The 24,835-nt window shown below is 38.9% G+C and overlaps 1 protein-coding gene across 14 annotated transcripts in view; it reads right to left on the bottom strand.

Moving 5' to 3' along the window:
- The window catches only part of Nnt (nicotinamide nucleotide transhydrogenase), a 107,077-nt gene extending 83,735 nt beyond the window's left edge, over positions 1-23,342 (bottom strand). The window contains exons 1-6 of one of the 14 annotated variants that reach the window (XM_004848552.4): positions 23,225-23,342; positions 18,334-18,538; positions 13,615-13,844; positions 11,102-11,319; positions 7,226-7,313; positions 1,709-1,797 (exon numbers count right to left, since the gene is read on the bottom strand). In XM_004848552.4, the coding sequence (XP_004848609.2) occupies positions 1,709-1,797; positions 7,226-7,313; positions 11,102-11,319; positions 13,615-13,844; positions 18,334-18,484 (776 nt within the window). In that variant the 5' untranslated portion in view covers positions 18,485-18,538; positions 23,225-23,342. Of the gene's footprint in view, positions 1-1,708; positions 1,798-7,225; positions 7,314-11,101; positions 11,320-13,614; positions 13,845-18,333; positions 18,539-22,351; positions 22,759-22,899 lie in introns of those variants that run through there. The other 13 variants (XM_004848549.4, XM_004848548.4, XM_087189363.1 and 10 more) reach the window with 13 other exon arrangements.
- Positions 23,343-24,835: the final 1,493 nt, after the last annotated feature.

Raw genomic sequence — 24,835 nt, 5'->3', positions numbered from 1 at the left:
TGTTAAAATGGTGACTTTTGGGGGTGGATTTTCCAATGCTGAACCAACACTGCCATCCATATAATAAAACCACTTTCTACATATTGCCAGATCTGACTTCTAATAGTTTCTTTTGTTAGACAAATTTCTATCTATGTTCATACTTTCTTCTTCTATTATCTTTATCCAGTTTTAGTATTAGCACAACGTTGATTTCCTAAAATGAGGGGAGAAGTGTTCATTCTTTTTTCTGCTTTAAATGTTTCATATAATTTATCAGTTAAAATGTGTATGAGCCTGTTGCTGTCATATGGGTAGGTTTTCAAGCTAGGAATATACTTTAATAGGTGCTATTCAAATTTTGTATTTCCTCCAGAGTCAGTTTCATTAATTTGTCTTCCAAGGTACTTCTTAGAAGTTGTCAAATTTTTTTCAAAAAAGATTTCTGTAATATGCTTTCTATATCCTTTTAAATTCTGTAAAATCTGTGGTAATGTCTTCTAGATCTTGATACTGTAATTTTAAAAATGTATAATTGATATTGTGTAATAGGAAGAAAAGGTTTAAAGGAGCAGGGAAAGTGGGAGGGGTAGGGGAAAGAAAAGAAGAGAAAAGAAAAAATATGAGAAAAGGAAAAAAATGGAAAGAAAGTCTTTGCAAATAGGGAAGGGTGGAGGGGGTGAAGGGAGGGCAGGGGAAGGGGAAAAATACAAGAACTAAGACACTCATGTAAAGGTACAAGATCCCAATGAAGAATGTAACTGTATTTTGTACTTGAAATGTACCAATAAACTTAATGGGGGACAAAAAAAAAAGAAAGAAACAAGACATTTTCAAATTAACGTCCGTTAGTTTGGATCTGAAATGCCCCCCAAAGACTCATGTGTGGAAGGAAGGCTTGATCACTGTCATGGCTTATGTTTAAATGTCCCCTCCAAGCCTCATGAGGTCACAGGTGGGGCTTTTTTTAGAGGTGGCTGGATCTAGAGTGTGTGACACTGGAATTGATTCATGGTGCAATGCTAGGATCAAGGGCACTAGAATTAAGGGTGTGAGTGCTGCCTGCCCTAAGTAGCCTGGATACGATATAAGGGATAGAAAGAGCAGTGGTCATCCATTGTTGCACTGCTATCTTCTCCCCACCATGAACTGTTTCTCCTCTGCAATGCCACCTTGCCTTGAAGCCAGCCGATTAGGAATTCTAAACTGTTCCTCCCTTACCTTGTAGGTATTGGGTATTTCGTCTCAGCAACAAAAAAAGTAACTATGGCAGTCCCCAGCAGAGCAGTATTCAGAGGTGGGACTTCTGGAAGATGACTGGATCAGGAGGGCTCTAACTTCATCAACGGATTCATCTATTGAGGGATTCCTATTTAATGAGCTACTGGGAAGTGGTAGAAACCTAGGAAGTGTGGCCTAGCTGGAAAAAGTCGCTCTTTTAGGGTGTGCCCTTGAAGACTAGACTGTGTCTTGACCTCAAACCCTTTCCTTCCTCTCTCTTTCTGTCTTTCTGTCTTCTTCCTAGCTGCCATTAGGTGAGCAGCTATGCTCCACAGTGCCTTTTCATCATGCTGTTTCTGCTACTTCACAAGCCTAAAAACAATAGAATCACCTGAACATGGACTGAAACCATGAACCAAGTTAAACCTTTCCTCCTTTAAGTTGATCTTCTCGGGTATTTGGTCAGAGTTATAGCTGACACCACATCAATCAGTAGTCAAGTTCTTACCTTGTATCAAATCCTCGAACAACTGCACCCATGGACTTCGCTGCACCTGCAGAAGCAAGCCCAGCAACACCACCACCAATTATCAGAATCTGAGAAAAAAGAAAAAAACAGTTCTGTTCTACTTTAAGTTCACTATGAACTGATTATAACATCAATAGCAACTACCAGTATCTGGTGCACAGTTAGGATTCAGTGAACAGTGTTGCTGACAATGGTGGTGATGATCAGCTCTCCACACATGGACTGAGTGGATAGACTATTCTGTAAGTGAAACACCAGGTTTTAAAGATTTATCAAAGGAATACCTGCTGGCAGTGGCCAACAACCTTCACTTAAAATAGCCTGACAGTCAGCATCTCAGTGTAAAACCTATTATATAAGCACAGTCAGTTACACAGGTTATAGAGTAACAGGTTCTTTCTCACTGTACAAAAGCTCCATCTACTAAAATTTCCAGACGGCATTCTAACTATAACTACCTCTCCACTCTCAAATTCCAAGGTTTTTCTGTGTTCATAAAATACCAAAATACATTTCACAGGCAGTCGTGGAGAAACATCTACACCAACTCCTATTTGAACTCCAATGATTCTGAACAGAACTGCTGTTCAACCACATAATTCTGAAGCATTTTGAATGAACTATACCTGAAGTCTGAAGCAATGTATCTAATCTCCCTAAGTTTGGAAGGATCAGAGCCAAGAGAATCAAAGAATTCCTAAACAAGAATCTCCCCCACCTCCTCAGAAACAAGTGAGAACAATGATGTCTCTAGTCTGCAGGCCTTTTAGAAAAAACTCAGCTATACATCCCATATACAGTCAATTGAATATAACGCTTTGTTCCTGTAGAAAAAAATGCCACCCACAGCAACCATGAAGCTTATAAACTCCCACCCACCATCATGCCCACATCTCCTTCCACCTTTCTAAGAAATCTAGCTAGGGGTTGGGGATCTAGTTCAGTGGTTCCACCTCCTGCCTCACAAGTGCAAGGACCCGAGTTTGATCCCTGGTACCAAAAAAAAAAAAAAGAAATCTAGCTAGTCCAACTGCCCCAGTGACTCACTCCTAGGCAGTCTCTCAGAGATCATGTCACTTGATCTTGATGATAATAGTTTGTTCAGGACAGAGGGAAAGTCCACAGGAAAGAGACAGAGGCCAGAGGAAACAAGCAGGCTCTGTACTCCAACCTTCCAATCCTGTTTTAAACAAAAGTTACACCTCTGCCTTAAAAAAATAAAGGAGAGAAATAAAATATGTTAAAAATCATAGGACTGGGCCAAGTTATCCTGACTCAAGAAACAAGAATGCATGACTACAGTTAATAGGGATAAGTTTCAAGAGATCACTTGTACAGCAAGATTACTGTAATTAATTACAACATATTGTACTCTTGAAAAATGTAAAGTGGATGCTTAGTACTTTTATATAAAAATGACAACTATCACTGGTCATTTGAGAGATGCAGATGAAAACAACACTGAGATTCCACCTCACCCCAGAAAGAATGGCTGCTATCAAGAAATCATCAGTGGTTCTGCCACCTGCCTTGCAAGTGCAAGGTCTCAAGTTCGATCCCTGGTACCACACCCCAAAAAAAGAAAGAAATCAAGCAATAACAAATGCTTTCTGGCAGGATTGTTGGGAGAAAGGAATCCTTCTCAACTGCTGATGGGAGTGCAGACTGGTGCCACCACTGTGGAAATCAATATGGAGATACCTCAAAAAACTAGAATTAGAGGTCCCATTTGACCCAGCTATCCCTCTGCTGGGTATCTTTCCAAAAGAATTAAAAGAATCATACAACAGAGATATATGTGCACCCATGTTTATAGCGGCACAGTTTGTAATAGCTAAAACTTGGAAACAGCCCAAATACCCATCAACTGGAAACTGGATAAAGATGTGGTTTTTCTATAAAATGGAATATTACTCAGCCATAAAGAATGAGAAACTAGAGTCATTTATAACTAAATGGATGCACATTGAGATGATACTCTTAAGTGAAATAAATAGGACACACATGTAAATACTGAATAGTTTCTCTGGTATGAAAAACTAAAAGTGTAAATAATGTTCAAATGCTATAACTGATAATGTGAAATACTAAGAAAAGGTCTAAAGGAGTAGGGGGAGTGGGAGGGGTAGGGGAAAGGAAAGAAGGGAAAATAAAAAATATGAGAAAAGGAAAAAATGGAAAGAAAGTCTCTGTAAATAGGGAAGGGTGGAGGGAGTGAAGGGAGGGCGGAGAAATAGGGAAAAAATAAGAACCAAGATACATCATGTAAAGGTACAAGATCCCAATGATGAATGTAATTGTATTGTATACCTACAATGTACCAATAAACTTAATAAAACAGAAAAAAATAAAATAAAAATAAAAATGACAACTATGTGAGATATGTTAATCAGCTGGATTCAACCACTCCACAGCACATGTATATACTTCAAAAGATCATGCCATATATGATAAATTCACCCAATATTATGTCAAGATAAACCATTTTTAATTAACAAAAAATGAAACAGCAAGGATGTCAAAACTTAAAAGATAGAATTACACACAAGTAAAGCAATGTAGGTACTATAATAAAAATTTACTCTCTGAGCATAGGGTGAAGAAAAAGACAGAAACTAAGAGTCAGGAAGCTAGGATTGAAATTCTGACACTGTAAGTAATTAGTTCTGGGAGACTTTGGGCAAATCACTTAGCATCTGCAATACAGCAGTGCAAATGCCTTCCTAAAATGTCATTAAATGATGAAATCTAAGTAAAGCCCTTACTGCTCACTGGCACAGTGTAGACATATATTCAAGAAACCACAGGGGGAGAAAGGGAGCAAGAGAAAGGAGCTACCTGTAGAAATGTTCTTCGTGTAGTAGGCTGATATAACCCAATCCTCTTCTCAGCTTCCTCAACAAGAAGAGACCCTAATGGTGCACAATTCTTTGTGCCAAAATGAAGGAGTCACTTTGCATTCTCTTTGCACATTTCCCACTTTAGTCCACCAACAAGTGCTGCTGGCCATAAACCCTAAAGATTTCTCTGCTCAACATCTCTGTTGCCACCACATTCCCAGATACAACCAGTTCATGACAGATCTTGCCCACTGTATGTTCTCCCCAGAGCAACCAGAAGATTTTTTTAAATCTTAAATGGGGCATTTCCCTCACCTGCAAAAGAATGTGCATTGAATAACATGACCTATAAGAGAGGCCTCAGATAATCCAGTCAGACCTTCTTTCCCACATCATCTCAGATCACTCTCCACTTTGTTTGCCACACTCCAAGGCCAATGGCCCTCTCTCCTTTCCTAGGACACACTAAGGTCTTTCTCATCTCAGGGCCTTTCTATGTGTCGTTCCCTTTGCCTAGAAACCTAAATCCCTGGTTTCTTTCTTCTCGTCCTTCAAATTTCAGCTCAAATGTCAAGAGGAGCCTTCCCCAACCCCTAACTGAAGTAGTCAACATGTTCTTATTACTATCATAATATCCAGCTCATTTCTTTTGTATCTAAAATCATCCCACATATTTTTCTGGCTTCTTGTTTGTGTCCTCACTGTGATCCCCCCACTAGGATGTAAGTTTGGTGTTGCAAGGATGTTGTTTATCTTGTTCAGGACATGTCCCCAGTACCTAGAAAATTGTCTGGCATAACATAAGCCTTTAACTCAGTGACTTTGGTTCATTCTAGACAAGCAAAAACCCTCTATGTTTAAAAGAAATCCAAACTAAAAAATCTATCTTGATGAGCCTTAACTGGTGTCTTAATTCTTTAATTTCAAAACGCTATTTCTGACATGGAACCAAAGTGTCTTAAACTGCAACTGAAATTCTAGTAAAGGTAGTCACTTCATATCTTTTAAAGTCTAAGACTCTCTTTCCTATAAGCCTCTTATCTTTTATTTCACTTTTTAATCCCTTATATTTACATATGTCCTCTCAACTTTCACACATTTCTAGAAAGACTCTATTCAAAGCTGAGTAGTGGATTTGTGCACCAATGTATTCAGCTATTTTAAACTTCTGGCCACCTTGAATGACAGATGTTTGCTTATGATCCTAAAAAAGAAGTTGAAATGTAATCATTACATATATCACCTGTGTTGTTTGCACATTCTTCCTTACTAAGTATTTGGGCCTCTGCTTGCTGATTTTTTTTCACCTGGTCATTTTTTCAAAGCAGTAAGTAACTAGACTTCTCAAAGCTGCTTAATTAGGTAGCTGTTTGGTTTTTTTTGTTTTCTTTTTCATTGTTTAATTTATTTTTACTAGTACATGCTTACAGTACATAATTATCACACTGATCATGGCAGATTTGTACATATACATAATACTTCTTAATTCCTTTCTTTTTGTCCCCTTCCCCTCCTATCTCTCCAACCCTTCTTCTCCTCCCCATTTACAAAAGCTCTATTTCCATTTTCTTCCTTCAATTCTTGTTTTTTTCTTTAAATCCCTTTTCCTTCCTTCCCTCCTCCCTCCCCCACCTCGTTTCCCTTCCCATTTAAAAAAGTTCTTCCTGGGCGGGGTTTTAGTGGTACTGCTCCTGCCTGCCTCACAAGCCCAAGGTCCTAAGTTTGATCCCCAGTACCAAAAAGAAAAAAAAAAAAGTTCTTCCTACTTCTTAATATCTAGGCTCCTTATTTATACTTTGGGTTTCTCACATAAGAGAATGCAATATTTAAACTTATGTGTCTGATTTATTTTACTTAAGATTGTGGTCTCACTTATATGAGAACTCTGGGTTTATTTAATGAAGTACTTAGAGCAGGAAGCACAAGATAACCTAAACCCTACTGGTAACACTGAAAATCCTATCCTCGGGTGAGGGTATAGTTCATTGGTAAAGAGTGTGCTCAGCATGCGCAAGTGCCAAGGACCCAGGTTCAATCCCTTGCACCAAAACAAAACAAGTCTAAAGTCCTTTTCCCTATATCTAGCCTCAGGGTTTGTCATTTAGCGTTCTTAGTATTGAAAGATCACAGCAAAATCTATTCTTTCATCTAGCCATCCCTACCTCTTGACCCAAAAATCAACAGTGAGGAAATCAAAGAAGTCTTTTCTAGGAACTAAAATGTTGCAATAATTGGGAAACAATCTTGAATCTTTTTTAAAATTAGTAATAAACATACCATACAGACCAAATTATCCAAAATCCCTTTGAGAATCCAAATTAGTAAGTAACAGGAAGGAAGACCAGAACATCCAGAAAAGTCAAAGATCACTTTTATCAAGCAATCTTTTTTTGTTGTTGTTGTTACTGGGGATCGAACTCAAGACCTTGCACTTGTGAGACAAGCACGGTTCCACCAACCTAAATCCCCAACCCAAATTTTCAAGCAATCTTAAATGATCGGTTTTGAGGTTCTGTCATAAATTTTGTACATGTCTCAAAAGTCATCAGTGTGAAGTTAACACACAAAAAACTTATTAAATAATTATTGTAAGATAATACATATTTTTGCTTTTAACTAATTCATATGATGAAGGAACATTAAAAGTTGTACCTACCTTAGCTGGAGGAACTTTCCCAGCAGCTGTAATCTGACCAGTAAAAAATCGTCCAAAATGATTTGCTGCTAGGACAACAGCCTTATAACTAAAAAATAAACAAAAAGATAATTGTATAAAATGAAGCTCTTAAGTCTATACATTATCATGTTAGTAATTAAGCTTTGTCGAAGAATAACAGCTAACATGTATACAGTACTTGCCATGTAAATAACATTTCTGAGTGTTGTATATATATATTGACTCCTCCAACCTTCACAATAAGCCTACAGATAGGTAAAATTATTACCCTTATGTTACAGGTTAGGAAACTGAGACAGAGACAGATGAAGAGACTGGCACATGGTCATTCATCCAGTTAATGGCAGAACTTGAAGTCTAACCGAAGCAGACTGTCTATGGAGACAAATCCATATCCATGATGCTACCCAGCCTCTTCATAACAAATACTGCAGAAGATCAGGTAAGACTTTTAAAATAATAAGAAGAAAGAAAAAAAAGACAAGAAAATACTAACAAATACTTCTGGAAGCTGCTGAGAACACACATCCTTTAAACTTTCCCTTTCCAAATTTTCTTTGACAACTACATAATAGGAAAAACTTGTAAATAAAAAAGAATTAGATTAGCTATATGCTTGTACATAAGAAGATTCTGAACTCAAAGAACAAAAGAACACTACCCTTGATCTTTAATGACTGAAAGCATAGATTTTGAGACAAACTGACTCCGTTTCACATCCTGGTCCTACAAATGATTGTCTTTGTGGCCTCAGGTAAATTTCTTTAATTTCTGGTTTCCTTACCTATAAAAGTGGAAAAAAGATGAGCATCTATCTCTGAGAGTTACTATGAGGACTAAATAACATGATACAGGTGAAGCACTTACCATTACAACTATCATGTAGTGCCCAATAAATGCCTAATAAATATTAAGTATTTTGGCTAAAGTAACAAGCTATACAATGAAAAGTAATAGTGTGCTACATATTTTTCTTGGTAGGATAATTTTTATATACTACACTGATCTCATTTTGGTATCATTTTATACTTAAAGGGTACTTTTGTACATTGTCTCATGCTAATACACATTCAATATTATAATCCAGCTATTCGAGTTAAGACCCATCTGGCAAAAGAACTTCTCCTTGATCATTTTTTATATAATAATGCTTGATGTAAAAATTCATGCAAAAACATGTAAGTCACTACTATTAAGTTAATCACACTAGAGCAGCAAAATATTTTAGAGTTATTCTGTTAGTCCTATTCTTGAATTAAAGTGATAGAATTTTTCAAAGTGTAAATACAACAAATATTCAAAATAAGGAAATCAATTTTAAATTAGCATTTTAAAAAATTCAGTTACTATTCTGGGAAAAAATTATAAAAATGAGGCTGTTTACAAAGGAAATGTACAAGAAAACGTTTATACTGGAAAAAAGTGATTAACCTAGCCTTCCTCCCCCATTAAAAAAGCTTACAATGCACTGTAACGAACTGGGAGCTGTATATCTTCACTGTGACATGGCCATGTGTATGAGTTAGATAATTTATCACACATTGTAAGAGTGAATATAGTAGAAGATTCACTCATCAGCTCAGAACATAAGATAGTGACTCTTCAAATTGTGTCCCCTAGATCCTCAGACAAAGCTGGGGCCATAAAGGGTGGGACAGAGTAGGCATGTTTCTGGATACTCTTCCCTACCTAAATGCACTCAACTTTTACTGGACTTAGTCTGGCTTACTGTATTTTTTCTTCTCAAAAGATTCTGATGGTAAATCCATTAATCTAGAACAACTGGTTGGTTGGTTGGTGGGTTGGTTGGCTGGTTTTTGAGACAGACTCTCCCTAGGTAGCCCACACTGATTTTGAACTCCTGGGCTCACATGATTCTCCACAGGTGTGTACCACCACACCATGCTCAGCTACTGATTTTGATATTCTTTCACATAATGTGCGTTTCACATGACAGAATCAACAGCACCCTTGAAACTTTCCATTTTACATTTTCTATTTAAAATTTTAAGTCCTACATTGCACAGGATAACTCTTCTACAAACTAAAATATGGGAAGAATTTCCTAAAATATAAAACCTAAGGAGGGCCAGGAATTTAGCTCAGTGGTTCTGCCACCTGCCTCACAAGTGCAAGGTCCCAAGTTCAGTCCCCAGTACCAAAAAAAAAAAAACCTAAGAAGATTTTTCTGTTCCTGTGTCAAGCTGTGAAAGGCTTTATTCATATTAGTCTTTTCCAAGCACTGTTTTTCTGTTAATATTCCCTTTATTGGTGCCTCATTCATATTAGCAAATTTTCAACTACTAAAAGTTTTTCAAGCTTACAATCTAATTAACATCTTAGAAGAGTTGATTTTATAAGCACTACCCTATTTCCAGATTATTTCTATCCTCTCAGGCAAAGTCAGCCACACACTTTATTTATGCATTTATTCCTATCCCTTTACCATGCTGGGCATGATTACTCAATTACAGCCACAGTCCTCTGAAAAGAATGGACCTTAGAATCCCTATATAGCATTCCAGGCAATAAGCAGGAAATGTAATAGTGCTGGCAGGCAAATGGAGCCCATTATCATTGTGGCTTTAGAGGTAAGACATAGACCTCAGTTAATATTATGGGTTTTGACAGCAGATAAACTCCATTTAAGGCAGACATATCCCCTACTCGTTAAAAATTTCATGACTTCACCTAAGAAAAACTTAATTAAGATGATAAATCTGCTAATATATATATGCATACAGGTTGGGCATCCCTAATCCAAAAATTCTAAAACTGAAATGTTCTAAACTTTAAAAATTTTACAGCACTGACATGCTCTAGTAACAAGTAGAAACTTCTACACCTGACCTCATGTGATGGGTTGCCATAAAGATACAGGTGTGCACCACAATTTATTCGACATCCCCAACACATACTGGGTGTAGTGGTGGTTCATGCCTGTAATTCTAGGTATTCAGGGGGCTGAGGTAGAAAGATCTTAGACTCAAGGCCCATCTGGACAACTTAGTGAGACCTTGTCTCAAAATAAAATTTTAGGGCTGGGGATTCAGCTCAGTGGTTCTGCCACCTGCCTTGCAAGTGCAAGGACCTGAGTTCGATCCCCAGTTCCAAAATAAATAAATAAATAAATAAATAAATAAATAAATTTTAAAGGGCTGGGAATGTAGCTCAGTGGTAGGGTGCATGTCTAGTATGTGCAAGGCCTTGGGTCATTCAGTCCCCAGTACCAAACAAACAAAACTTCAGACCTTGCAGCTGCAATGCACAAACTGTTTCACATACAAAAATATTAAAATATTTTATAAAATTACCTTAACACTATGTGTATATGAAACATAAATGAATTTCAAGTTTAAACTTGGGACCTTACACTCAAGATACTTCACTATGTATATTCAAATATCCCAAAGTCTGAAAAAAATCTTGTGGTCCTAAGCTTCTCAGATAAGAGGAATTCAATCTGTATTATATTTAACTACAAGAAACTGACAATATTCAACCACTTTTCATCTATAAAAACAGTAAAGTCAGCCTTGTTTTTACATATATACACAGAAATGAAAATACAGATTATGTCTCATACAAATAATCTGACAGTTATTTCCTTTGGTAGATGGGAATACTACCTCTCTTCTACCAATGAAGATTATAAAGAATAGAATTAATTTCTTATCTGACTACTGTGAAACAATAAAACGAGCCACACAAATAAATTAAATGCACTTTTCTCAAAAGGCTGCAGTCTCCAACAATTATAATAAAGTAATCACTGAAATAGAGATCTATAGAGTGTGAATATCCACATATCACTATTGTGTTTCTGTTCAACTGAAATGAAAAGAATCAACTTACCCAGCAATGTTAGCCATGGAGCTTAGCGCGTCATATCCCTGAGCAATGGTAACTCTTGGAACCTGGTCCATTGCCAGAACTGTAGTTTTTCTTTTGGAAAGTTTATTTAGCAAGTCTGGATTTTGAGCTGGGTAAATAAAACTTATCAATGCTCCTGATGTCTTTAAAAGGTCAGCTTCATGAACACCTGATGTTGGATTAACCATGGGAGCTCGCACCTGAAAAGAAAGTCAAATCACAGATAAAAATCTGAACACCAGGCTAGGATGTAGCTAGTGGTACAGCACATCCCTGGAATATGCAGGGCCATAAGCTCATCCCCAGCACTATTTTTTTAAGTATATGTTTATACATATGTGTGTGTAAATACAAATGGTACACATTTTTAAGTACATAGGATAACTTAGATAATATTCCATGAATGGAATTCTGTAACACTCCAGAAGTAAACTTTTCATTAATAAGTGTCCACTTAATTCTTAAGCAGTGTAAGGCACACATAGAGCATACCATCTAACCTATGGACTGTTTGGCATAAAGAAAACATACACCCAGGAAATACATATCACCAGGTCAGGTTTGACAATTAACTATAGAGGAATCCAGTAATAAGGAGATTTTGTAATAAATCTGTCCTCTCAAAACCTATTAGTCTAGTAAAATTAAGAGATATCAGAAGAAGTAGGAAGTTTTTGTTATATGCTCAAAGGTTCAATTCTTGCTAATTTTGGCAAGCATAAACATTTGAAGTAGGGAAATATCAGAAGTGTTCTAAACTAAAGTCTCCAAGATAACAAGTAGAGATTTGTGTCACTCTGAAATTCTAGATGACTATTTACAGACAAACACAATTCAAAATAGTAGCTTTGCTGAACTGGGCTTAAGTAAAAAGCTACAATATATTCTGTTATGTTAACATGTATCATTTTATTTCTTTCATTAGCTCCCAGTCTGCAGTAATGTTTTGATTTAAAACACAAATAAAAACACTGGGTCAATCATTTCCTAACACAATATTGCACTTCAATTTACCTACAAGATGACTTCATCTGTTAGTACCATTTCAAGTGCTGACCTGGTGATACATATGATTCTAAGGTAGAAATTTTAATTAAAAATCACGGAGGGGCTGGGGATTTAGCTCAGTGGTTCCGGCGCCTGCCTTGCAAGCACAAGGTCCCAAGTTCAATCCCCAATACCAAAAAAAAAAAGTTTTGGCTGAATTACAATTTATCTCCATACTATAAATTTTCTATAGTAATAATTAGTTTTGCACCTTCTGCATAAGTTACCATTTAGGATCCTGTCAGGGCTAAGGGGGTAGCCTCATGCTTAGCATGCTTGAGGCCCTGACTTCAAGCCCCAGCACCAAAACTAAAATGATCCTGTCACATTTTTCACAAGACTTTGATTTAAAAAAAAAAACAACAACTATATGATTGCTTCACCTTAGAAATTACTACAGAAAATGCACGTGTTTCCCAAAAAGGAGCTCATCTTAATCTAGTAGTCATACTTCCATAATCCATACATCCCTGTTTGACTTGGTTGAAGGTTGTTTAGAATTTAATTTAATTCTCAACTCTTGTTATCATCTGTGCTACTCTTGATACAGGCTCACCCTCTTAAGTCATTTTTCAATTCAGATTTTAATTCTAAAGCTCTTTATCATGTAGACTTCTATATATTTTCTTAATACTTTTTTTTTTTTGGTACCAGGGATCAAACCCAGGACCTTGCACTTGCGAGGCACCGGAACCACTGAGCTAAATCTCCGGCCCTTCTTAATACTTTTTTTTTTTTTGGTACCAGGGATTGAACTTGGGTCCTTGTGCTTGCGCAGCAGGCGGCAAAACCACTGAGCTAAATCCCTTCTTAATACTTTTTAAAGTCAGTAGGCTAGTCACCACTCAGCCCAATGCTGCTTTCTCCAGAATAGTCATGCCCTCTCTCTAAACAGCCTTTCTGTCAATGTAAATCACTGTGCCTTCAGGCATCAGACACTGAACATTCAGTCCCAGGCTGGCTTTCATACCTTCTTTCCATTAGTTAACTATTCACCTCTAGGTATTCTGGATGTGGATGGATCATGTCATACACATCTCCCTAGCCAAGTAAAGGGGAATTTCCACACAGCAAATGTAGAAATGAAAATCACTTTTCCTCTTCTTATGGTTAAACATACACCACCTTGCCTAATAAAAGGTCTACTAGAGCATGAAAAATATTCACAAAATGCAATCATTTCTTTGCTAAAAAGGCACTATTTGAAGAGAGGAAAAGATAAAATGATTAATGATAGATATGCTAAACCCTTATTTGATTACTGCACATTGTATACATAACTCAAAATGTGACACTGGTACCCCATAAATATATACAATTATTATGTGTCAATGAAAAACAAAAACATTGGAAAAGCTATAAAACTAAAGAAAGTAATTTAACTTTTCCAAAAAAAAGATTTCAAAAGTTAGCAAGCTATAAATGAGACATAGAAAAGAAATAATTACTTTGACCACCAAATCAGAAGCCAGCACTTCCTTTGTTCCTTGTATTTTGGCACCTGCTGCTCTGTAGTGATCATCTGAGAACTTCGAAGCTTCGCCTGCACCTGATTCTACAATAACATTAAAACCCTGCTTGACCAAAGCCTGAACACCAGCAGGAGATAATGCCACCCGTTTCTCATTTTGGAAAATCTCCTTGGGGACGCCAACAGTCAGCTGCTTATATGGAATTCCTACAAAAAACAAAGGCAAAAAAAAAAAAAGCTTAAAAAAATAGCAACTGGCAGCCTGTTGTTCAAACTATATTACTTACAAAGCACTATTCAAAATGATGGTTTTTGTTTGGTTTTTTTTGGTACCGGGGATCAAACTCGGGACCTTGTGCTTACAAGGCAGGCGCCAGAACCACTGAGCTAAATCCCTGGCCCAAAAACAAATGACTTTTTTTTTTTGGTACCGGAGATCGAACTCTGGTCCTTGCACTTGCGAGGCAGGTGGTGGAACCACTGAGCTAAATCCCCTGCCCAAAATGATGTTCTTGATTCATAATTATAATTCTTACACTTTTTTTGAAAGCTGATGAGAGAATTTTATGCTCACTCTACTGTAAGTTCTAAATATTTAATCAAATGGCTCTCTTTGGGGAACATGAAGCTTAGTTTATTCTTAGGGAAGAAAATGGGTTGAGAGGACACACAGCATGTTAACTCCACTCTTCAAATTAACCCACTAAGATTACTGTCTCCCTGTACTGACCTTCCACAAAGATAGAAGTAAACCATCATTTTAAAGAATAAGCCTATGGGAGATACTCTGATGGCCTAACACACTCAAAGTCCCATTCCTGGTAATTTGGCCACTGAAAATTCCTCAGAGATTTCCAAATGTTGTATCTTGAGACCATACACACTTAGCAATAAATGATTAGACAAGGAATGACAAGTAGGTCAAAGACAATCATCTACAGGACAAACAGGAGAAAAAACAGCAGCTAGAGCATACAAGTGACCTGTACAGGGACTCTGCTTGAGGACATTCTGTGTCGGCCAGTGATTACTCCAGCCAATCAGGTTCTCCCCCAGGAAGTCTAACAGGGAGACTCACAAAAAAAAGACAAGGATAGTAGAATGGTACAGGGGTTATTTGAAGCACAGCCTGGAAGTTATCAAAGGGAGGTTAGCAGCAACAGTAGTAGACAAACCAGTAGTAGACACGCAAAGAAAGAAGACAGACATAGCTATGAAATCTTTACTTCTTCAAGAAATAATAAAGGGTTTCCTGGCTCCCATTCTTCCCAAGAATCCTTACAATAAACCCTCATCAGAAAATGTAACCTGATGCCATCCTGTCCCTTACAATTCAAAAGAGCTTATATAGCACAAACTTCTATTTACATACAGTTCGGGTTAGCTTTAATTGAAGAACATTAGTTTTTTCTGTTGTTTTACTCAACATGTGGGTATAAACACATTTTGATTTGTTTTGGTTTTTTTGGTACCGGGGATTGAACTCAGGTCCTTGCGCTTGCGAGGCAGGCGGCGAAACCACTGAGCTAAATCCCCGGCCTCTATAAACATATTTTGAACAGAGTATCTGTTTCTATATAAACTTTATTGAAGTGTAGGAAATCCACTCTGACAACCTAAACTCTGAATACATACAATAAAAAAAGAATTAGATTATCAATACAGAGTAAGTTATTATGACAGACTTTGAGAGATCTAGTCCATCTAAAGCTACGTGAATATGAATACTTATGCATTAACAATTTATAGTACATCAAAGGCAAACAATTGCTTACTCCTTTCTTGAGGAGAAGGAGGAAAACAGAAAGCTAGCAAATATTTGGGTTGATGCACAAAATTAAGTCACATATACTATCTGCAGCATAGTTATCTGATAACCTCAAATATACTCCCTATATGCCAAAAGTCAAGGAAGCTACCAGTGATGACTGAAGTCATGTCAAATGTATTTGGAACCCAACTTTAAGCAGCTCCCACTGGCCAAATATGGTAACTTAAGCATCAACGGTAATGGAATAAAACATATCCAAAGATGTTACAATCCATGAATTGGTGTTGTATCATACACAAAAAAAAACTATTTCTTGAAGCTTCACTGGTCAACTCAGGAGGAAACAGTATGTGAAAGGCAAAATAATAGCCTCCTAAAGATATCCATGTCCTAGTCCCCAACACCTTTAAATGTGTTAAAACACAAGGCAAAGGGGAACTCTGATAGCAGATGAAATTAAGGTTGTTACTAAATTGACCTTCAAACAGGAAAAACATCTTGGATTATCTGGAGAGCCCCAGCATAATTCCAACAGTCCTTAAATGGAAAGGAGGGAAGCAGCAGAGTCACAATCAAAGAGCAATTTGAAGATGCTATGCTGCTGCTTTGAAGATGGAAGAAAGGGGCCATAACCCAACAATTGCAGGTCCTCTACCAAAGCTAGAAAAACACAGTGACAAATTCTCCCCTGGTGCTTCCATGAGGAATGCAGACCTGTCAACGCTTTGATTTAAGCCCAGTGAGATCTACTTTGGACTTTGACTTCCAGAAGTACAAGATAACAAATTGGTGTTGTATGGCAATGGCACAGACCTGTGATTGTTAAGGAGGGCTAGGAAACTAATAAAGGATCTTATTATTAGCAAAACTAGTAAATAACAAGAAAAGAATCAAGTATTTATCTCACCTTTCCAGTATAATTTTAGGATAACCAAATGATAGGTCAAAAAGTTTTCTTTATAGAAAAATTCTAGCTAATAAAGGAATGTAGAATGATGGAATGTCACCATTTTGAAGCCTCTAATACATTCATGACCATAAGTCAAATGGCTATTACAGCCTCTGAGTGAAAAACTGATAGGAACTTCACAATACCTAAACTCACTGATTAATCTTCTTAATGTAATGCAATGGTACATAGCACCACCAATGAAGTAGGTTTGCAAAAACAAAACAAACAAAAAAAAAAGGAAACCTAAGTCTAATTGAGCCTCCATATCCATCTATATATACAAAAATTAAAAGAGACAGAGAAACTGATTAAACAAAATCAACAGGATTAAATCCATCAAACTTAGAATGTTAGAAATTACACAGGACAACAATTAAACTCTCCAACAAGTAAATTTAAAGAAAAAAGTAGAGTGGAACCTATAGCTCAAAATAGACCTAAGAGTCATAGCAACCAAATACAACATGTAACCCCTAGAGACTAAAAAGTATTATCTAGAGAATAGTCAAGAATCAGAAATTAAACAAAGTCTTATATGTGGTTAATATAGCAAACTTGGAGTCCATGATATACTCACAAGGACAAGTGTCATGTCCTTCATATAGTTACTTACTTTCATATTATGCACAATGTTATCACAGTGGGTTATCTGGCTTTCCACAGCAATTTAAAAGAAAGCACCTGAAGATAAAGTTGGGAGCTTTTAGGAAAAGGTACTGTGACAATAGTGACTTGTCAACTAAGTACAAGGGAAAGAGGCTATGAAATCTATTCAAGCCACACCAAAAAAACAAGCACAAAAAAAACCTCAAAATGCCTAGAATTTGAGAGACCTTAATGAAAGAAGTCTTACAAATATAAAAGTGAAGAAAAATATTCTATGTAACAAAGGTTGTCCTCAAACATACATCCTGTTCCTCCACCTAATAGAATGACATTTTTAGCTGGGTATGTTGCCATCTGGAATAAAAACTAAATCTCTACATCTGCCGTACAAATGGCCATATGCTTGAAGTCTGGACAATGAAAGGCAGACAGAAATGCTAGGATGGTCTTTGAGAAGACTCCTGAAAGTTGGCTAACAGCTTAGAAGCATCCCCTTTTAGTCTCTCCTCTTTCTAGCCTGAACAGAAGCAAATGAGTTTCATATCAGAGAAGGCCTTGGAAGACTTGTGGAAGGTTTCAGTGCCTTCTTTGTATGAGCTGGGAATCCAGTGGTGAATTTTGAGAGGAACAACACGATCTTACATTTAAAAAGACTATTCTCACTGTCATGTGCAGAAGTCTGAAGGTGAACAGAGGTAGAAAACTCAACGATTACTTATTGGACCCATGCATCAGTCCAGGGGCAGATAATGGTGGCTTGAATCAAGCAATGTTGAAAAGAAAACAGTGTCTAGACAGAGGGTAGAGGATGTAGGGTAACTCCAAGGTTTCTGACCTGAGCAACCGAGATGAAGCTGCTATTTACTAAGTCAGGAATCATTAATACAGATCAATTAATACTCTTAATCCCTAATTCTTGAGTATAGATGAGTCAACTATGGTACAATTCCCCAATACTAACTAGGAATAAGGGAAGGTTGCTCAGAGAAATGGTTAGGATGGGCAACAGGCCTCCAAGTGCAACTCAACTGGTTTATCTTTACCTTTTTCTGTTATTTTTTCTTCTGTTAACAAAGGTAACTAGGAAGTTCTATACACAGAAAATATAAGACAACACTCTGTCTTCCATTTAAAATGATCACTCGGACCAGGGATTTAGCTCAGTGGTTTCACCACCTGCTGCACAAGCACAAGGACCCAAGTTCAATCCCCAGTACCAAAAATAAATAAATAAATAAATAAAAATAAAAATAAAACAATCACTCACAAATACCAGGCCATAAAACTATATGGCTTTTCCCTTTATCTGTCAGCAAGAGTGGTACTAGCTCCTATAATTTGAAGCAATCATTGAAGTAGGACTTTACCTGGTTTTGCAGGGGCTTTACACCACAGTGCTTGATGAGTATGAAATGTTCGTAAGAAATCCTTCTTCCCAGGCAGAACCTTACAGGACCCCAAATTGCTAAGTAAAGGACAGGAACAGCCAGTCACCACTGTTTTCAGCAGGTTTGCCATGTTGATAATCAGCTGCCAGCTTCCTGAATCCCCAGTTTCCTTACAGGCAAATCACTAAGGGGAGAGGAAAAAAAAGGTTTATATGCCAAGAAAAAATATTCTTTGTCTTTTGAACATTAAGTAGCATCTAAATTGTTAATCTAAAGAGCTTGGAATGTAACAGTTATATGCAGACATCTACAAAGAATTTATTTTCCTAGTTCTTTACTTATAGAAGATGTTTCCAAAGTTTGTTTCTAATTGAAGTAGATAGAACTTGGAGTTATAGATTCACTACTCAATTCCAAGCCTAAGTCACATACAAGTCTATTTGATCCTTATGTAGCTAGAGTTCACACACACACACACACACACACACACACACACACACAGGCACACAAACCTCTAGAATTAATTCATATCTTAAATGAAAGTTATCTTCTTAGTCAAAATGTGCTGCAAAACAAAATTACATATAACCAAAGTTACCTTTGGAAACAAAGTCTTTGTAAATAGGGAGGGATGGAGGGGTTGAAAGGAGGGCAGGGGAAGGGGGAAAAGAACCAAGAGAGATTATGTAAAGGTGCAAATTTCCAATGATGAATGTCATTATATTGTATACCTAAATTGTACCAATAAAATAAAATTTAAAAAATAATAATAATAATCAAAGTTACCTTTGAATTTCCCTTAAATTATCTAATATACCATACAATACATGACTTACAAAAGTGACATCCTATCCAGCACTGCAGGATGCTCAGCCAGTGATATCTCCTGAACCGAGGCTGCCTGAGTGAACACAAGATTCCTGTTTGCCAGGTGTAACTCTCAAGAGCATTAAACATGCATGGGCTATGATGCCAATAAAAAAAAGAAAGAAAAATCCAATGACAGCTTTACCACATAAATTTGTGTTTGCAGATATGGGTATATGAACTCTTTTGTCAGGTGTTCTCACAAATGGCCACTTTTCTCCACCTATAACAGGACTTGGTGAAGTGTCACTGGCCCCTGCTGTTTTTGAGACACCCTCATCTACTACCTTGTCCTTCCTAGGCAGATGCCTAGGGATGCATGAAGCGCACTCCCACCACCCTCACAATTCCCAGTGTTCCTATCTTTTATTTCCTTCCTCCAAAATGGGAAGCAGAGGACCTAGAACCCTTGTCAAACTTCACTGCCACCATCAACTATGCCTGTAGGTTATGACCCATCAACTAGGTGCCTATGCAGCTGAGCGCCAGATCCCAGCAGACTCCATAAACATTTTTCCAGGCTCCAGAGGAAGAGGGCTTTAGCTCATGTTTTAATTTCAGAACTGCTGCCACAACTCCCTGAAGAAATCTCTTTAAAATACCGAAAAGGGGGCCCAGGGATTTAGCTCAGTGGTTTCGCCGCCTGCTACACAAGTGCAAGGACCCAAGTTCGATCCCTGGTACCAAAAAAATAAAAAATAAAATACCAAAAAGGAACATTGGTAATAGAAATTCTCAGTCCAGGCAGTGCATAAAAAAATGCCCTTTAATTCAACAAACTGTACTAAGGACAGAGTCTCAGGGGTACTGCCATTACAAACACTTGTAAAATCAAGCTGGAATAGGCCATACACTTGGAGATAAGAAAAGTCAACAAGTAATAACACTACAAAGTAACATAAATTCTTTAATGGAACAAAGAAGGTGATTGTGTCCTTTTATGTGGCTCAGAAAAGGAAAGGAAAAATATTCAATATAGAGAGAATAAAAGCAAAACGGGTTTAGGCCTGCAGCTAAAAATGTGTATGGATAATCCTTTGCATCTGAATGGATGGTTTTACATTTGGAGAGTCTTCCCACGTGCCATTTCACTTCAGTCCTAAAGCCTTCCCAAATCCCATAAATATCCTCCTTACTCATTCATCAGTCACATGTAGGGTTATTCACACCTGAGTGGAAAAGGAAATGAGTCCAAACTTTAGCTACACATACAACTTTCACTGAATCTATGACAAAGAGAGGGAGACACAAAGATATGTAAAAGATAATTATTGTCTGAGGGAGATTTTTTTCCTACCAATACTGAATGACCTGCTCCAATCCCAAACTCCTGATTTACCCAACTTTCTCTTCCAGGATCATTCCAGTGCCCCAACCCCCCCTCAAAAAATCACCATTTTCACAGGACTGACAAAGCTTTTCCAGACCTCATCAGCAAATGAATAAAGCTGAACCAAGCCTCCAGCCACTCACTATAAAAAGAGCACAGGACACCAGGTTTCTAGGGCCCTTTGAGGCTCTAGAAACGTTATGATTCAATGAGATTTTGCATTGCTAAAGTCCTATTTCATGGACTGGACCCTGGGGAATTTGTCCTGCCTACTGGGAAAGTAATTTGATGTTGAGCAGATCCCTGGCAGGGGCATAAGACATCAAGAGGGCCAAGGCCTTCACAGGTCAATTTCTTCAACAAAGGCCACTTTATTCATGTTGTACACATTCAGGGAAGAGATCAGGAACTAGTTTATTGATGAGACCACTTTATATCACTAACCCTAAATTAAATACAAATGACTGAAAGATATTCAGAGGGTAGCTGAACTATCATATCATTAGCCAGTACACGTTTACTCCAAATATAGTGCTCCATATTGCCTTAAAGCCAGTTTCCCCTATCTTCGCTTTAAAACTCTCTATTTTATCATCCATGGGCTTTCAAGACTTTGAAGCAATAAAGGGAAATTTTTTATAACTCAAAATTGGAAAGCAAAAATCCTTTTCTGTGTGCCATTCTTGTGGCTGTTTAATGTAAGTTATTAGTGTAACTATCTCCCCTAATAGCTAGTACAATCCTTGAGGGCAAGCACTCAACCTACCAAAGGACAAGGGAGAAGAGGGTGAACTCTGTATTGGAAACCCCTTCAACTTAGCTGTCTGACCTTGGCAAGATACTTAACTTCTCTGCACCTGATTTCCTCATCTTTAAAATGAGAATAACCATAGCACCAACTTTATAGGGTGATTGTAAGGATTAAAAAAACAAAATCCCCTGCTCTTAAGCCTATTGAGAGAATTAAAAGAACCTAATATCTTGATTAGTTGTTACATTCACTTTAATATTACCTCTGACCCAGTGCTGTGCTCAAAACTGAGGAAGTAAATAAGTTTTGGTTTTATTTTGTTTTTTTACTGGACTAAATAAGTAGGCATAGATATCCAGAAGCCTGGGTACCTACAATGTACTTTCTCCAAGGAGTTTGCAGAGATTTCCTCTGAAAATGAAATGTTTGCATACCCTGTGGAAAACTAATCGTATCAGCAAAGGTAAGTAGCCTTAGCTGGTAAGAAGGTAATCCTAAACTGTCCCTTCAATACTAATAATTTGTCTTAAATCCAAGATTTGCAAATAAAAGGGGCACCATGGAGAGGAGGGGAGTATTTCAAATACGAGTAGGTAGACAAGTACAGCCCACCTCTCCGAACAGCAGAACAGCCGACAGGACTCCTGCCAAACAGCCTTTTAAGGACTGCCTGCGCCACAGGGCAAATAAAGGACACATAAAGGCGTAACATGGCATGCTTTTAAAAGCAACATACCAACAAGGACACAATACTCTACTCAGGCAAGCTTAGCCTTGCAGGCGGCGTGACCTAGCCCAAAGCCACCGGTGCCGCCCCTCCCACTGTAATTTAACTGCCCCTCTCTGGCATCTACATGTACCGCTATTTATAACCTCTCGGGAAGTCCATTGGCGCAGGCTGCATAATAGTCACTGGGCCTCTCGAGTCTGAACCAGCTCTGCCCAGACCGCCCCCAAGACTGTCTCTTCGCCCTCGCCAAGCTGGGCCCTCTCAGCCTCGTAGAAGTTTGCACCCATCACCACCAGTCCGCCCTCTGCTCACTCCCTACCGGGTACTAATTCCAAATTCCCTCAAGATTCAAGAACAACATTGGCGCGTCCAGCTGCCACCTCGCTGGGCGCACCGGCCACCGAAAATCCTTTAGGTCCGCTCTTCACCAGGTGCTTGGAGTCGAAATGCCCTCACACGACCTTCGTTGTCCTCCAGAGCTCCTTGACTGCACCTGCGCGGCTGCCGCCTGGTCCCTCACCCTCTGCGGGGATCCAGATCCTGAATCCACCCACCGACTCTCTTCCACGTCGACGCAGCTGGACACAGAAACAGTTCTCCTTCTCCCAAGCCTTGGGCTTGCGGGCACCCTGCGCACCCCTCTTTCCCCGGCCGCGCCCTTCGCTAGCACCGCCACGCTCACCTCGGCCGGGGCCGGGCTGCGCGCGCTGGCACCACCCCCACCCCCACCCCGCTCAGCCCGAGGCGCAGTCCCCAACCCGGAAGCACAGCATAGCCCCGCCGCGGCGGTGACGACCACGTGACCGCGCGGCCCCCACCGGCCCGGCGCCCCTTTCCCGCGTCCCCTCTGCGCTCGGGCCTTCTTACCAGCCTCTCCTCCCGATCGTCTGCCCTTTTCCCGAACGAGACAGCGACCTCACGAAAGACCCCTCTGAGCGCCAAGGCCGGTACAGCCGGTCCTTCCACCCCCGGTGGCAGCCAGAACCCCTTTGTTTCTGTCTGGGCCGCGGACCCCAGCCCCGCCCCCGCGCCTTCCCTCGGCGGTCCTTGTCAGTCAAACCTGGTGCCACAGACGGAAGTTTTCAGGGGTTCATTTGTTCTCTCGTCCTAGAGAATCGGTTACAATGTGTGATTTCCTCTCTGGTATCCCACCAGAACAAATAGGCAGATAATGTAATTTTGCTGTTGGTACCTGACTTTTCTCTAGCTCTCTAGGAAAAATCCTAACTTCTGTACTGGAGAGCAACGAAGGGAAGAGAGAAGGCGGCCGAGGGCGGGAATGGGGGCGTTGTTTTTCCCTTCTAGCTGAGGAGGTGGAGTCAGATTCCTCAGAAAAGATGTCAAGGCCCGAAAATTAACACACATCTGCATATTTACATTCCAACATCAGAGCCAGCCTAGAAGAGACTTGTTATTCTTTATATACCTTGCATCCGGAATCCACTTTCTTAGACGCTGTTACTTTCCTGACCAGGCCTAAGCTGTTTTCGACAAAACTACTAAAGGACTCCAAAACATAAAGTCCTAGTTGTTCTTTTCACACTGTTCTGTTACTTATTGTGGAGGTATATTCTGACTCACAGTGGGAAGAAAAAAATACAATGTAAAATGGTTCACTCACCCAAAGCTCAATCATAAAATGTCATTGTAAGGTCACCTTATTTTAACTTCAATTAAATATTTGAAAAGCATTAAGACAAAACATGTATTCCATAACCTTAAAAAGAAATGAATCGCAGAGAGGCCCTCTACTTTGAGAACGTCTTGTTTAACTGTCACAAAAGGTCATTTGGGTAATGGACTCTGGCTGCTATCCAAAGCAAAGCACTGTCCTGGTCCTGCAAGAGTTCACAGATAGGAAAGGACTCAGCCTCATGTTTTAAAACAATAATGAACCATGAAGAGAGCAACCATAGAGACAGTTTCAATATACTGAATCAGATGCGATGGGTAAGGATTTAAAACTAAGCTTTTTTGCAGGGGATGTACCTCAGTGATAGAATGCACGTGAGTAAGAGCCAGACCCTGGGTTCATCCTTAACACTGCAAAAATAATAATAAATAAATAAAACTGAGCTCTTGTTACACCACTTTTTGTTTTAAGTTGCAAAACTTAGTGAAGATCATTTCCTTCTCTTTCCGGGCCAAAACAAAAAAACAAAAAAAAAATCTGTTTCTATCTGGGATCAATTTTGTTAAAGGGACATTTGGCAATCTTTGGAGACATTTCTGTCGCCACCACAGTAGGGAGACTTGTAATGGCGAGAGGCCAGAGTTGTTGCTAAACAGTCCATGGTTCACAGAGGACACCCTCACAACAGAATCAACCACCCCTAAATGTTCAGAGTAAGAAGGCTGAGAAATCAGGCTTAAAAATGTTCAATGTGTTACTTAATTTTTTTGTCAACTGACAGAGTGTTCTTTTGCTGAATTTGGATGGATATCACAAATTGACAAAATGCAGCTCCGTTAGAAGTTCCTGGCTTTGGAAGCCAGTGGCTCTGGGCTCTTATTGTTACACCTCTGGGCTCTCAGCCACCCCTATCAGCTCCTAAGCAGCGGAAGCTAACCCTCAGCTGCTAGCCAGAGCTCTACCAGCACCTTCCTACTGCCTCTGCAGGTCTCCACTAAATCCCGCTGGCCAGGCCATGTGGCTGGTTAAATATGCTCACAGGGCCCGGGACTTAGCTCAGTGGTACCACCGCTTCCAAGAGCAAGGTCCCGAGTTCGATCCCTGGTACCAAAAAAAACTGCCCACAGCTGCTGGTCAACAGTGCTGGCTGGTCAATGCTGTTTGACGCCA

The sequence above is a fragment of the Heterocephalus glaber genome, unplaced genomic scaffold, assembly GCF_053883595.1.
Source record: "Heterocephalus glaber isolate CG9 unplaced genomic scaffold, H.glaber_assembly_v1.0 deba00001538, whole genome shotgun sequence".
NCBI lineage: Eukaryota > Metazoa > Chordata > Mammalia > Rodentia > Bathyergidae > Heterocephalus > Heterocephalus glaber.
This window is presented reverse-complemented; position numbering and strand designations above follow the sequence as displayed.